Raw genomic sequence first — 13,761 nt, forward strand, 5'->3', positions numbered from 1 at the left:
AACAGACTTGTAGAACACAGGAACACAGCACAGCACACAGACTTTTGGCCCTGTGTAGCTGTAGCTTTGAGTCGTTTGAATTTAACTTAAGGTATGTAGCTGTTCTGTAAGGTATAAGGAATATGGCTGTATGTCTCAATAAAATATTTCCCAACTGTTCTTTCATTCATTCGTTCGGTTTTTTGTTTTTTGTTGTTTTTTTTTTGGTTTTTTTTTGGTTGCTTGTAAAAGAATCATTTAAAGAATAGTTCATTTAAAAGAACAATATACTCTGCTTTCTGCTTTGGTATCAATGCACCTGTGTTGTTTTGAAGGCGTCCCAACTGCAAATTTATTTTTTAGTACAGGAACAATATACTGTCACTTCGTACTATCCGACCTCTTTACGACGATGGACTCTGAAAGGTGCTGCGGTGTTAGCGCTCCGCCTGCAAGAATATGTTGTTAGTTTACGTTGACAGCAATGTTAACTTGCGTAGCATTATTTAACCTGCCTTAAAAATGATCTTTTCGGAATACGAATAAGAGAATCGTGAACCGGGTGCTTGAAATATTAGTTCTGATACACAACAGTTAGCTACCTAGCTAGCGTTAACTAGGTTAGCTGGGTTATCAACAACAACCGCAGTTGCTCTCTTGGTGCAGAATTCAGACGCCAGCGAGCTGGTCTGGCTAACTCAGAACTTATTACGGAAATATAAACACAATGGTGTGAGTGCTTATCCGTTAATTTACCCTACTGTGAGTTTCGGTTTAGCTGCTTGTCGGCAAGGAAACAGATGTGTGACAAGCGAGGGGACACCCAGGAATGGGACTGGGGTAGCCCACAGTGTCGTGCCCAGCTGGATGAGGTCTTTTTCCGCCAGCATGACTACATCCAGGCGAGAGGTGCTGAGCACGCGGAGTTCTGGACCTTCTTCGAGCGCTTTCAACGATTTAAAGCCAAAAAGGAGATGGCAGGGTCGCGTGAAGGCAAAGCCCGAAAGAAAGGTGCGACCGGAGCAGCAGATCTTGGACTCCCGAAAGAATACGACCCCCGATACAGAATAAATGTTTCCGTGCGCACCCGCGACGTGGAGGATCGGCTCGAGGGCTCGCGGCGCAGGACCCCCACTGGTCCGGGTAGCCAAGAGATTGCGGAGTGTCGCCTTGCGCTGCTCCACTTCCTAGACTTCACCCAGAAGCAGAGCTTCGGCAAACTGGTCAAATTACGACGGGAGCAGAGGAACCTGCCCATCTTCCAGTACCGGGACAGGATCTTGGACCTGGTCAGGAACTACCCAGCAGTAGTAGTGGCCGGTGACACGGGCTGCGGAAAGTCCACCCAGGTTCCGCAGTATCTGATGTCGTCAGGCTTCAGCCACATCGCCTGTACGCAGCCGCGCCGAATCGCGTGTATCTCCCTCGCTAAGAGGGTCAGCATGGAGAGTCTCAACCAGTATGGCTCCAAGGTAACACAGCAGTGACAGTATGTTCTGTTCGGTTCAGATGAGCATTGAATCAATTATGTGTCAGAGCAGAACTGATGCACGGTAGGAATTGTGCGGGTTTTATGCGAAATTTGTTGCAAATCTCCAGCGTATGAGGCCTTGGCTCACGAACACACTGGCGTTCACAGCGCTCCAGTTTCATATCAAAATGTCCCTGATGGCGTCTGCCTTCACGATGCTCGTACACAAGTCGCACATTCACAGTGAAAGCTATTTTTTAATAATAATGTTCAAGAGAACGTGTGCGAACGTGTTCACTGAACCTGGCCACTTTGGCGCACTTTCTAAACTCTATTTTAGAGTTCTGTATTTATCTTATTGAGTTTCTAGACACAGACATGAATTCTGAGGAGTATATAAATACTCTTCGTTTTGAATTTCACACTGGCCATATTTAAAGCAGCAATATGTTGTTTTCTTTTTCACATTATGAAACAGCAATTATACTGACACATAGTGGCCTGGATGTTTCAGATTCTGTACTAAATATTTTGGGGGACCTGCTCTGTAGAGCATAAACTAGTACATTTGAGGACTACAAAGCAATTTGATTCTTAATCTGCACTTTATAGAAAAAAAATAAGAATAGAATAATAATCATTTTCATAAATATTGTTTGCTACGTTTTTGTGTTAAACAGAGGATTCATTGCTCATTTAAGTAAATCCCCCTTAGTCCCCGTGGCTCTGTCTTTGTCATGGTGTGCGTCGGTCCGGCAGGTGGGCTACCAGATCCGCTTCGAGACGAGTCGCACGCCGGCCACCAAGCTCCTGTTCCTGACCGAGGGGCTGCTTCTGAGGCAGCTGCAGCAGGACGGCCAGCTGAGCCGCTACAGCGTGGTGGTCGTGGACGAGGTTCACGAGAGACACCTGCACTGCGACTTCCTGCTGGGGGTGCTGCGCTCGCTGCTCAGCCAGCGCACCGACATGCGTCTCGTCCTCATGTCCGCCACCATCAACATCGCCCTGTTCTCCAGCTACTTCGGTGGCGCCCCCGTGCTGCAGGTGCCAGGCAGGCTCTTCCCTATCCAGGTGAGGTGTGGAGCCACCTGCAGGTCACTGACGGAACTGCAGGAGGCGGTGACGTTGACGTCAAATCAATTTTATTTATATGGCGCTTTTTATAACGGATGTTGTCACAAAGCAGCTTTACAAATGTCCGAGTCCAAGCACCCAGTCCCAGTGAGCAAGCCAAGGGTGACAGTGGCAAGGATAAACTCCCTAGAGCATGAGGAAGAAACCTTGAGAGGAAGCAAGACTCAAAGTGGGGACCGTCCTCCTCTGGCCGACAACAGTCTCCACAATAGTAACAACATAAACAATAAGGACCCGAATAAATAGTGAAAGATAAAAACAAATAAATAATAATAAAATGAAAGCAATTAAGCAATTAATCTATTTTATTTCCAGTTAGATGTGCAATTGTGCTAAATAGAAATCTAGGATTATTTTTTGTTACTTTCTATAAGGATAAGTGGTAATATGTTACTTTCTGTACTTGACAAGGCTCTCCTTCCATGCAAGCTGGAAGACTACAAGTTTAGTGTGGCGCCATTTACATTCCGTTTTTTTTAGTGTTTTGTTTTAAATGGTGAATGCAATCATACCAAGGTACTACATTTTTGTCCATAATTTTTTAATTCTTAAGTGGAGCAACATCATTGAGTGTGCAGTGGAATACTGAGTCTAAGCATTCATTTGATCAAGTTTTGTTGGGTTTGAGGGTATCCTCACAAATGATAAATCTCGGATATTCGCAATAAATCTAGATGCAAATGTGCAGACATGGGTTTGAATCAGCTAATGTGCTACATATCTGTTTGTTTTGCCTTTTCTTGTTAGTTAAGGTAAATTGGCAGGTAAATAAGGTTTCAGATGTCTTATTTTTCAGTTTGCCAGTCATGTTGAATACTGATCAGGTTTTACTAAACATGTGCTAATTACATCTTACTAGATGTTATGAACATATTCCTATTAGCATTTTTGTTACCTCTATGTGTCTGTGTCTGTGTGTGTGGTTTTGTTGCCTAGGTGATCTACCAGCCCATCCCCCCAGAGGAGCAGGCGTCGCGCTCAGAGAAGCTGGACCCGCGGCCGTACCTGCGTGTGCTGCAGGGCATTGACCAGCGCTACCCGGCTGAGGAGCGCGGCGACTTGCTCCTCTTCCTCAGTGGCATGGCGGAGATTTCCACCATCCTGGAGGCATGTCAGACCTACGCCTCGCACACCGGGCGCTGGATCATCCTGCCTCTACACAGCACCCTGTCCATCGCCCAGCAGGACAAGGTAGAGCACAGCTGCCTGGGGCGGGGCGGGGCGGGGCGGGGCCACACCCTTAGCTCCACAGACGCACTGTTTTAGGTGTCCAAATGTTTTGAGATATTTTTTTGGTTTGTAAACACAATTCCAGTCACATGTGGTAAACTGTTTTGAGTAATTATCTTATAAATTGATTATAAGATATGACCCTTGACCTTAAGGTATTTGACATTGCACCTCCGGGGGTGAGGAAGTGCATCATCTCCACTAACATAGCTGAGACGTCCGTGACCATCGATGGAGTACGCTTTGTAGCGGACTCAGGTAACAGCAACTCGGCAATGATAACACAACAAACTTGAGGACTTACTAGTCAGATGTGCAGTTCTTTTGTGCAGACTGATTGAGCATGTGTATGCTAATTCTAAATGGCACTACATTTCTCTCTATTAAAAACCCTATTCCCTATTTAAAATCCTACTGTACACCTTGAAGTCTTCCACTGTTTCTTTTAGCTTTGTTGCATTGTACTTGCCAGTGTGTCTTTAGCCTTCCTGTGTGCTTACTGTGGTTCTGCAGGTAAAGTGAAGGAGATGAGCTTTGACCCCAAGGCAAAGATGCAGAGACTGCAAGAATTCTGGATCAGTCGCGCCAGCTCCGAGCAGAGGAAGGGCCGCGCCGGGCGAACGGGCCCGGGCGTCTGTTACCGCCTCTACGCCGAGTCCGACTACGAGGCTTTTGCCCCATACCCAGTCCCCGAGATCCACAGGGTGGCGCTAGACTCACTAGTGCTACAGGTATGAGCTTGCACGTTCTCTCAGAGTTTGCTTTTGTCCAGTCCTTCGGTGGAAATGCTGCAGCGAAATAAATACAACGGCAACGGGGAGTTAGAGAAGGGATGAAACCTGGAGGCTTTGTCTGTTATTTTGTGATGACTCCCAATCTCACTGTGTGTGTGTGTGTGTGTGTGTGTGTGTGTGTGTGTGTGTGTGTGTGTGTGTGTGTGTGTGTATTTGTGTGTGTGTGTGTGTGTAGATGAAAAGTATGGGTCTGGGGGATCCTCGTTCTTTTCCTTTTATAGATCCTCCTCCAGCCTCCAGCATTCAAACTGCCATTACGTATCTGAAGCAGCAGGGGGCGCTAGACACAAGGGGGGAGCTTACACCCATTGGCAGGTTGCTGTCCCAGCTGCCTGTGGACGTGGTTATCGGTAGGAGGCAACGCAGAGGCAGCTAATGCCTTTTGGGTCCTGCAGCTTGTGTTTTCTAAAAGAACACATATTAAACACATGAGAGTACAGTCAGTATTGTTAAAGACATTTTAATCGATCAGTTAGGAATGTAGTGGTGAAGCATGATCTGATAGTTCTGGATTAAAAATTAAGAGTGTGTGTGTGTGTGTGCACCTGCATGTGTTTGTGTACATATGGGCATGTACACCTTGTACGTACATGTGTATATATGTGTGTGCGCGTGTGTCTGTACCTGTTTAGGTAAATTGCTGGTCCTGGGGTCTCTCTTTAACCTGGTGGAGCCGGTGTTAACAATAGCTGCAGCGCTGAGTGTTCAGTCGCCATTTCTGCGCACTGCTCAGCATAACCCAGACTGCTCCACAGCACGCCAACCCCTGAACAGTGACCTGGGAGACCCCTTCACCCTACTCAACACCTTCAATGCATGGGTGCAGGTGAGCCAGGAGACCCCACACCCAGTTGGACTGCAGCTACTTTTATTTTGTAATATAACAGAAGGGTTTCTTGGCTATGTATTTATGCATTTAAATCACAAGTCATCACTGAGATAAGCTGCTGCTGAGTAAGCGGCAGTAATTGTATCAGAACCAAAAGACAGGTGTAGTTTATGGTTATTCCCGGTTATGGAATAACTAATGGGTTGCAGTATTTGTTTACAAGGTTGTTTATTGTTTGTTTTTCCTCTGCAGGTGAAAGGGGAGAGAGGAGGCGGCTCCAGGAAGTGGTGTAGAAGGAGGGGTCTGGAGGAACAGCGGCTGTATGAGATGGCAAACCTGAGACGACAGTTCAAGGTGAGTGGCACAAATATGCACACAGAAAACACAGCGCCTGTACTGTGTGTGTGCGTGTGTGCGTGTGTGCGTGTGTGTGTCTGTGTGTGTCTGTGTGTGTGTGTGTGTGTGTGTGTGTGTGTGTGTGTGTGTGTGTGTGTGTGTGTGTGTGTGTGTGTGTGTGTGTGTGCATGCGCGGTGTACACTAGTGTGCAAAGGGGGTAGCCTTTCTGCACCTCACCCCCATGTGACCTTCAATCATTGTTTGGCTTCTAAGATACAACTCAGCAGTCCTCAAAATGCAACTACAATTAACAAAACAAAAATGGTGTGTATGCTGCAGGCGCAGGCACACATCTCGTAGCTCATTTTGTAGAAACTATGTAAATAACTTCCTTTCCTTTCTGGCCAAGATTTATAGATGGGCTTGGCTGACATCGCGGCCAATTGTTGTCAGATTTCCTTGAAGTGTAGCCATGAAAGAAGCTTTTCAGGAAGGTATGCCACAGTGTTCGTCTCACTCGGAATTGCCAGTCTAAGTTAGCTAGCTGAGGTAACATGTATATAGACATTGAGGTTTTACTAATAATGCAGAAATCCCTTCTTCAGAACGCTGAGAAGTGCCAGAGTCCAGCCCCCATAGCGAAAAACACATTTACATTTATGGCATTTAGCTGACGCTTTTATCCAAAGTGACTTACAATTATGACAGAGTACAACTTGCGCTGTTGAGGGTTAAGGGTCTTGCTCAGGGGCCCAACAGTGGCAACTTGCTGGTTCAAGCCCCGCCACTGCCAACCTTCCAATTACAAGTCAAGTAGCACTGCCCATATATTTCATTTGTCAGGTTTCCTGTCATTTTGTTAATATACTTACCTTACAGAACCTTTCCAGATAGGTATGTGTCCTATAGTATCTAAGAATAAGTAAAGGTTGATGTGTTTTATTTAAATTTATTTATAAAATATGTTTATTTTTTTCCATCCAGGTTTTTGTTACCCCTTCTGTGCTTTATATTTATATTTATATATATATATATATATATATATATATATATATATATATATATATATATATATATAATATTATACTGTGTGTGTGTACTGTATGTATACTGTTTATGTTCTCACTGTGTGTAGGTTCAGTATACTGTGTTTGTATGTGTATACTGAATTTGTGTACTCTTTGTGTGCATATACTGTATATATACTGTTCGTATGTTCTGTGTCTTTGTACGCTGTGTATATACTGTGTGTGTGTGTGTGTGTGTGTGTGTGTGTTCAGGAGCTGTTGAAGAGTCACGGGCTGCTAGAGGAGGGGGGGCAGGACAGGGTCTCGGCAGAGGGCCGCGCCCAGCGTAGAGAGCGTCTGAGCGAGCGCCAGCGTCTGCACCAGCTGCACAGGGAACACCAGCTGCAGGAGGGCCGGCGGAGGAAGGTCCTCCGGCTGGATGAGGGCGCGGAGGGCCCATCCTCCGGCTCGGATACGGACACGCCGCCATCGGCCAGCAAGGACCAGGAGGGTGCAGCGAACAGCATGGACATCCAGGTCCCAGAAACACAATAGAAATCCCGAGGCAGACACAGAGAGAACCAAAACCTAGGCAACTTAAATGGCTCCTATACATTTTTTTTACATTTTAGATTTTGCACATTGTCTGTAGTTGTATTTTTAATTTCCAATGTTTGGACTTTCTTGACTTTTGGTTGGACCACAGCTGGAAACCAGGTGGAATTGCTACAAAGTAGCTAACAAATAAATAAACAAACAACGATGGAGTCAGTGACGGTTACTCTGTAATCCTCACACTGTGCTCACGCACCACTCTGTGATCGGCTGTTCGCCCTGACAGGAGGTGAAGTTCAAACTGCGTCATAACGTGAGCGAGCTCCGAGAAGCTGCGTGCGCCAGTGCAGACATGTCGTCTCGGCAGACGGCTCTGCTCAGGCTGCTGCTCTGCCGTGGCCTCTACCCACAATTGGCGCTGCCCGACGAGCACAACGCCACCCGCAAGGACTCGGAGCAGGTACTCATGTGAACACACACACACACACCCACCCACCCACGACTGCAGTGTGTATTTTAGCCAGCCCCTTTTATTGACTGTCTTACTACAGTCGTAGGTGTAGGCAGTAAAGAACTTGTGAAAGAAGCCCTGGAGTCAGCTGGATCAGGTGTGCCAGATTAAGGCTGGAAAAGGGATCATCTGCTTCAAAACCCAAGAATGTACCAGTAGCAATAGCAATAGTAGCAGCTTCTCTGATAGTCAAGACTTTGACATCTTTCTTCTAACATTGAGGAGGGAATTGCTGTCTTTAGGCAACTTTATTGATATATACGTCTGCACACATTATTACAATATTAAACAATATGTGTGTGGGTGCCCCTTTTTCTAGGTGTTTCATACTCGTAACAAGCAAGGCATCGTCATACACCCCACTAGTGTCTTTGCCTCTGACCCAGAGGTCCTGCATGTTCCTGAGCATGAGAGCAGCGCGTTGGGTAAACACATGCGCACGTCTTCAGATGATTTCAGATGGCTGTTACCATAGAATTCAAACTGATCTTAACATGTTACCAACTTCTCTCTCGCTGTTGCTGCCCCTCCTCTCTCCTCTTTTTCCTCGTGCTCTCTCTCTCTCTCTCTCTCTCTCTCTCTCTCTCTCTCTCTCTCTCTCTCTCTCTCTCTCTCTCTCTCCCCCTCTAGGTGCTGGTAAGGAGGAGAGCAGTAAGCATCAGTTGTTGGCATTCGTCACTCTGCTGGAGACTAACAGGCCATATGTGTCCAACTGCGTACGTCTTCCTGTGCTGCAGGTTGGTGACAGTGGACACAAGCTGCCCTCCACACTCACCACAGCAGTTTATTTGTATTTATTCATATTTATATGTTAGATTTACGTAGCGCCTTTCATAAAACATGAGGTCAAAACAGGAAAATAAATAAGCAATCAGCAAAATAAGAAAGCTGCAATGGGGGTGTTGAAGTGTTTAGTTGTGTTTTGAAGAAAGAAATAGAAGTGCATTTAAGGAGAGAGAGACAGAGAGAGAGACAGAGAGAGAGACAGAGAGAGAGAGAGACAGAGAGAGAGAGAGAGAGAGAGAGAGACAGAGAGAGAGAGAGAGAGAGAGAGAGAGATCCAGTTCACATCCAGCAGGTAAGTCTCCCCTGTCATACAACATCTGGCAACCAGGGAGGATGAGGGCTGTCACAGGCTTCCTCTGAAGCACACAGTCAATCGTGCAGTGTTGGGGGCAGAGTAGTACACACTCCGAGAGTAGCACTAGCCATCCATTTATGACATGTGAGCTCACAGGCACCTGTGATTAGCCAGTGGCATTGTCTGCATCACCCATCCCTCCATGAGTACTTGGCCAGTTTCGCTCTACAGCTCCCAGCCGCAGATGGCTGTGGCATCATCGGGGATCGAACTCGCAATCTCCCAAAGATACGGCAGAGGGAGCGCCTTTGTTTTGTTTGTGTTTGGTTGTGTTTCTCAGCCTTTTTGTTTTGTTTGTGTTTAATTAGCAAAAATTGCCCTTCATTGAGTGCAGTAGAACTGAGATACAAGCCTTCAGTGCCTGCAGTGGATGTGTAACTAGTGTTTTTTGTTACATAAATCTGGAGACCATCAAGACAGCAGTGACAATTAATACCATGGCTATGATTTTATCTGACCAAAAACAAAATGAAGTTGACCTAGAACTGATCCCTGAAGAAAACCATCAGTGATGACTGGATAACTTATGTCTGTTATGACTTAGTTCTTTGTGATGCAACTTAATATTGTAAATTTTCAGTAGATTATTTCAACACCTACCAGTCAGTAGTCCACTCGCTGGTTCTTGTTTCTAGGACCTCAGGTGCTGAGATTGTTGCAATCTGTTCTCTTCTACTCCAGGCTTTGCTGCTGGTGGCAGACTCTGTGGACAGTAACGCAGATTGCACACGCTTGGTGCTGGATGGTTGGGTGGAGCTGGGCATGGCTGATGCAGAGGCGGCGCTGAAGCCACTCTCCTCCGCCCTCACACTCAGGGCGGAGTGGGAGAGGCTGCTCCAGGCCCAGCTGGGCCATGCTGGCCCTGCCTCCACCTCGGGCCTGGGGTTCACCGGCCCAAAACCGGCCCGCCGTGAGCTGGACAAACTCAGAGAGGGACTCGTGCGTTTCCTGCTCTACACGGAGGTATGGGTTCTGTGAGGCTGCGTTGTGGCATTTACATTTCAATTAGATTGCAGTCCAGGAGTGTAACATAGTGGGAAGTCTTCGGTAAAAATGAGGATGCACGTGAAGATTGATTTTTGTTTTCTCCGAGGGTCTCAATCGTTTCCCGACTGGACAGACGAGGAACCTGAAAAATAATATTTTAAAAAGTTCATTTTTTAACCTGAAAATGGGGCATCAAGTGACTAACCCTGTTTTTGGACAGGTGAATTATAGCCTGAAGCGTCTGACTGGACTTCAGGCCCAGAACCTGTACGTGGGGCCTCAGGTGGGCCACTCTGAGCTCACCCTGCCACCACTCTTCCCTGGCATGCAGAGTGAACCAGACCCTGTTAAAGGAGGCCTGCGTATCACCAACTACTTCACCTACAATTGCCTCTGTGTGAGTCATTACTTCACCTACAACCGCCTCTGTGTGTGAGTCACTACTTCACCTACAACCGCCTCTGTGTGTGAGTCACTACTTCACCTACAACCGCCTCTGTGTGCGAGTCACTACTTCACCTACAACCGCCTCTGTGTGCGAGTCACTACTTCACCTACAACCGCCTCTGTGTGCGAGTCACTACTTCACCTACAACCGCCTCTGTGTGCGAGTCACTACTTCACCTACAACCGCCTCTGTGTGCGAGTCACTACTTCACCTACAACCGCCTCTGTGTGCGAGTCACTACTTCACCTACAACCGCCTCTGTGTGCGAGTCACTACTTCACCTACAACCGCCTCTGTGTGCGAGTCACTACTTCACCTACAACCGCCTCTGTGTGCGAGTCACTACTTCACCTACAACCGCCTCTGTGTGCGAGTCACTACTTCACCTACAACCGCCTCTGTGTGCGAGTCACTACTTCACCTACAACCGCCTCTGTGTGCGAGTCACTACTTCACCTACAACCGCCTCTGTGTGCGAGTCACTACTTCACCTACAACCGCCTCTGTGTGCGAGTCACTACTTCACCTACAACCGCCTCTGTGTGCGAGTCACTACTTCACCTACAACCGCCTCTGTGTGCGAGTCACTACTTCACCTACAACCGCCTCTGTGTGCGAGTCACTACTTCACCTACAACCGCCTCTGTGTGCGAGTCACTACTTCACCTACAACCGCCTCTGTGTGCGAGTCACTACTTCACCTACAACCGCCTCTGTGTGCGAGTCACTACTTCACCTACAACCGCCTCTGTGTGCGAGTCACTACTTCACCTACAACCGCCTCTGTGTGCGAGTCACTACTTCACCTACAACCGCCTCTGTGTGCGAGTCACTACTTCACCTACAACCGCCTCTGTGTGCGAGTCACTACTTCACCTACAACCGCCTCTGTGTGCGAGTCACTACTTCACCTACAACCGCCTCTGTGTGCGAGTCACTACTTCACCTACAACCGCCTCTGTGTGCGAGTCACTACTTCACCTACAACCGCCTCTGTGTGCGAGTCACTACTTCACCTACAACCGCCTCTGTGTGCGAGTCACTACTTCACCTACAACCGCCTCTGTGTGCGAGTCACTACTTCACCTACAACCGCCTCTGTGTGCGAGTCACTACTTCACCTACAACCGCCTCTGTGTGCGAGTCACTACTTCACCTACAACCGCCTCTGTGTGCGAGTCACTACTTCACCTACAACCGCCTCTGTGTGCGAGTCACTACTTCACCTACAACCTCCTCTGTGTGCGAGTCACTACTTCACCTACAACCGCCTCTGTGTGCGAGTCACTACTTCACCTACAACCGCCTCTGTGTGTGAGTCACTACTTCACCTACAACCGCCTGTGTGAATCACTTCACCTACAGTTGCCTCTGTGTGAGTCATTACTTCACCTACAACCGCCTGTGTGTGAGTCACTACTTCACCTACAACCGCCTCTGTGTGAGTCATTACTTCACCTACAATTGCCTCTGTGTGTGAGTCACTACTTCACCTACAACCGCCTCTGTGTGTGAGTCACTACTTCACCTACAACCGCCTCTGTGTGTGAGTCACTACTTCACCTACAACCGCCTCTGTGTGTGAGTCACTACTTCACCTACAACCGCCTCTGTGTGTGTGCGCCCTCCTCACTTTTGTGAAGGACAAAGGTTAACATGTGCAGAGGTGTCTCTTAGGACCCTTAAAATGATTGATGGATTGACTCGAATGTTTACATGCTATGAAGTCAACTACAGAGAATCTACTGGATACATGCAGATCCTAAAGTTAAAAAGTCCTAAACATAAACATGTAACAGAAATAACATTTTTGGGATGTGGGTTACAGAAATCCTGCACTGTATAAAATGCCATGCAGAGTTGCAGCTTCTAGGGCAGAGTTTAGTGTTGGACTGAACTGACTGGATTTAATTACTGCCCAAAATTAATAACAAAAACACAAAGGAGAAAATTACCATAGATGTCATGCACTGACGTTTATTCCGAAACCTGACACTGAGTATATATTGTAGATGCCTGGATAGAGAGATTGGCAGAGATAAGCAGAGTGAACCAAAGAATGAATTATTTATCAGCAGGGAATTTGCTTTTCTTTTAACTTCAGCAGGTGTGAATCAGGCCAAAGAGAAAGTTAATAGAGGTTTCTAGACGGAGGTACAATGTCAGTGGAAGTTATGCCTGAAATGGAGTTATTTATATACATATATACTGTGTGTATGTGTGTGTGTATGTGTGTGTATGTGTGTATGTGTGTGTGTATGTGTGTATGTGTGTGTGTGTGTGTGTGTGTGTGTGTGTGTGTATGTGTGTGTGTATGTGTGTGTGTATATGTGTGTGTATATGTGTGTGTGTATGTGTGTGTGTATGTGTGTGTGTATGTGTGTGTGTATGTGTGTGTGTGTGTATGTGTATGTGTGTATGTGTGTGTGTGTGTGTTAAATAGGACTCTAAAGACCTGTACAGTGAGTGTCTGCGGACGTTTTGGTCCTGCCCTCACTGTGACCTGCACATGCCTTTCACGCCTCTGGAGCGCATGCAGCATGAGGCCACCTGCAGGCCAGCAGAGGAACAGCAACCTGAAGAGGGTAAGAACCATACAAGAATGAGGCTAAGTAGACTGTATTAGTCTTGTGTGAACTTTGTGGTAGAAAATTGCAATATATTTTTGTGTACTTGAATAGCAGTCAATAGTATTTTAGACTGCCTAGTTGGCTTGATTGTGTTGGCCTAGTTTGAACCAAAGATCTGACTTCCTGACTTCATCTGAACTGCTTTAACGTGCTTCCACAGACCCTGACACAGTTAAGACTGCAGCTTCGTCCAGTCTGACCAGGCTGTACCACTGTGATGTCTGCAACAAATCCCTGAATCTCACCTCCACTGAGATACTCCGACACAAGCGACAGCACCTGGCCTGAGCTCATGGCTGGGACCCGGACCCACACCCAGACGTCAGGGCCTGGGCTTGCTCTGCCCCAACATTACTAACTTCACAGAGTAAAACTTTACAATTATTGTTCATATTTAATTTTTTTTTTTTTTAAAGACATAGATTGAATGTCTGTGTTCATAACTGTGGTATGAACTATTGCCATTTTGTTTACTTAACTGCTGATTTAAATAAAAAAATAAAATTAAAAAAACACTTCTGTAGTTCTCTGCTATGACACACTCAAACATGCTGTGCAGTATTTTGCCAGCAGGTGGAGCTAGTGAGCAACTTAAGCTGTGAGTCACTGGGCCCTCCTGATGGGGGGGATGTGCAGGGTCTCGCAGGTAGTGATATCATATGCATACGCGCATTTCTAAGAATGCTGTAGCTTCATGGAGCTTCATGG

General features: G+C 46.8%; 1 protein-coding gene across 1 annotated transcript; it reads left to right on the forward strand.

Moving 5' to 3' along the window:
- The first annotated feature begins 375 nt into the window (after window positions 1–375).
- On the forward strand, window positions 376–13,556 carry dhx34 (DEAH (Asp-Glu-Ala-His) box polypeptide 34). The gene is made up of 16 exons (XM_027023698.2): window positions 376–1,451; window positions 2,210–2,521; window positions 3,521–3,775; window positions 3,970–4,072; window positions 4,328–4,545; window positions 4,784–4,958; window positions 5,241–5,434; window positions 5,690–5,791; window positions 7,055–7,318; window positions 7,623–7,796; window positions 8,167–8,272; window positions 8,478–8,584; window positions 9,670–9,951; window positions 10,196–10,372; window positions 12,867–13,008; window positions 13,214–13,556. Exons 1-16 carry the CDS (start codon window positions 780–782, stop codon window positions 13,339–13,341), a joined length of 3,411 nt encoding a protein of 1,136 aa, XP_026879499.2. The 5' UTR covers window positions 376–779; the 3' UTR covers window positions 13,342–13,556.
- Window positions 13,557–13,761: the final 205 nt, after the last annotated feature.

The sequence above is a fragment of the Electrophorus electricus genome, chromosome 4 (assembly GCF_013358815.1).
Source record: "Electrophorus electricus isolate fEleEle1 chromosome 4, fEleEle1.pri, whole genome shotgun sequence".
NCBI lineage: Eukaryota > Metazoa > Chordata > Actinopteri > Gymnotiformes > Gymnotidae > Electrophorus > Electrophorus electricus.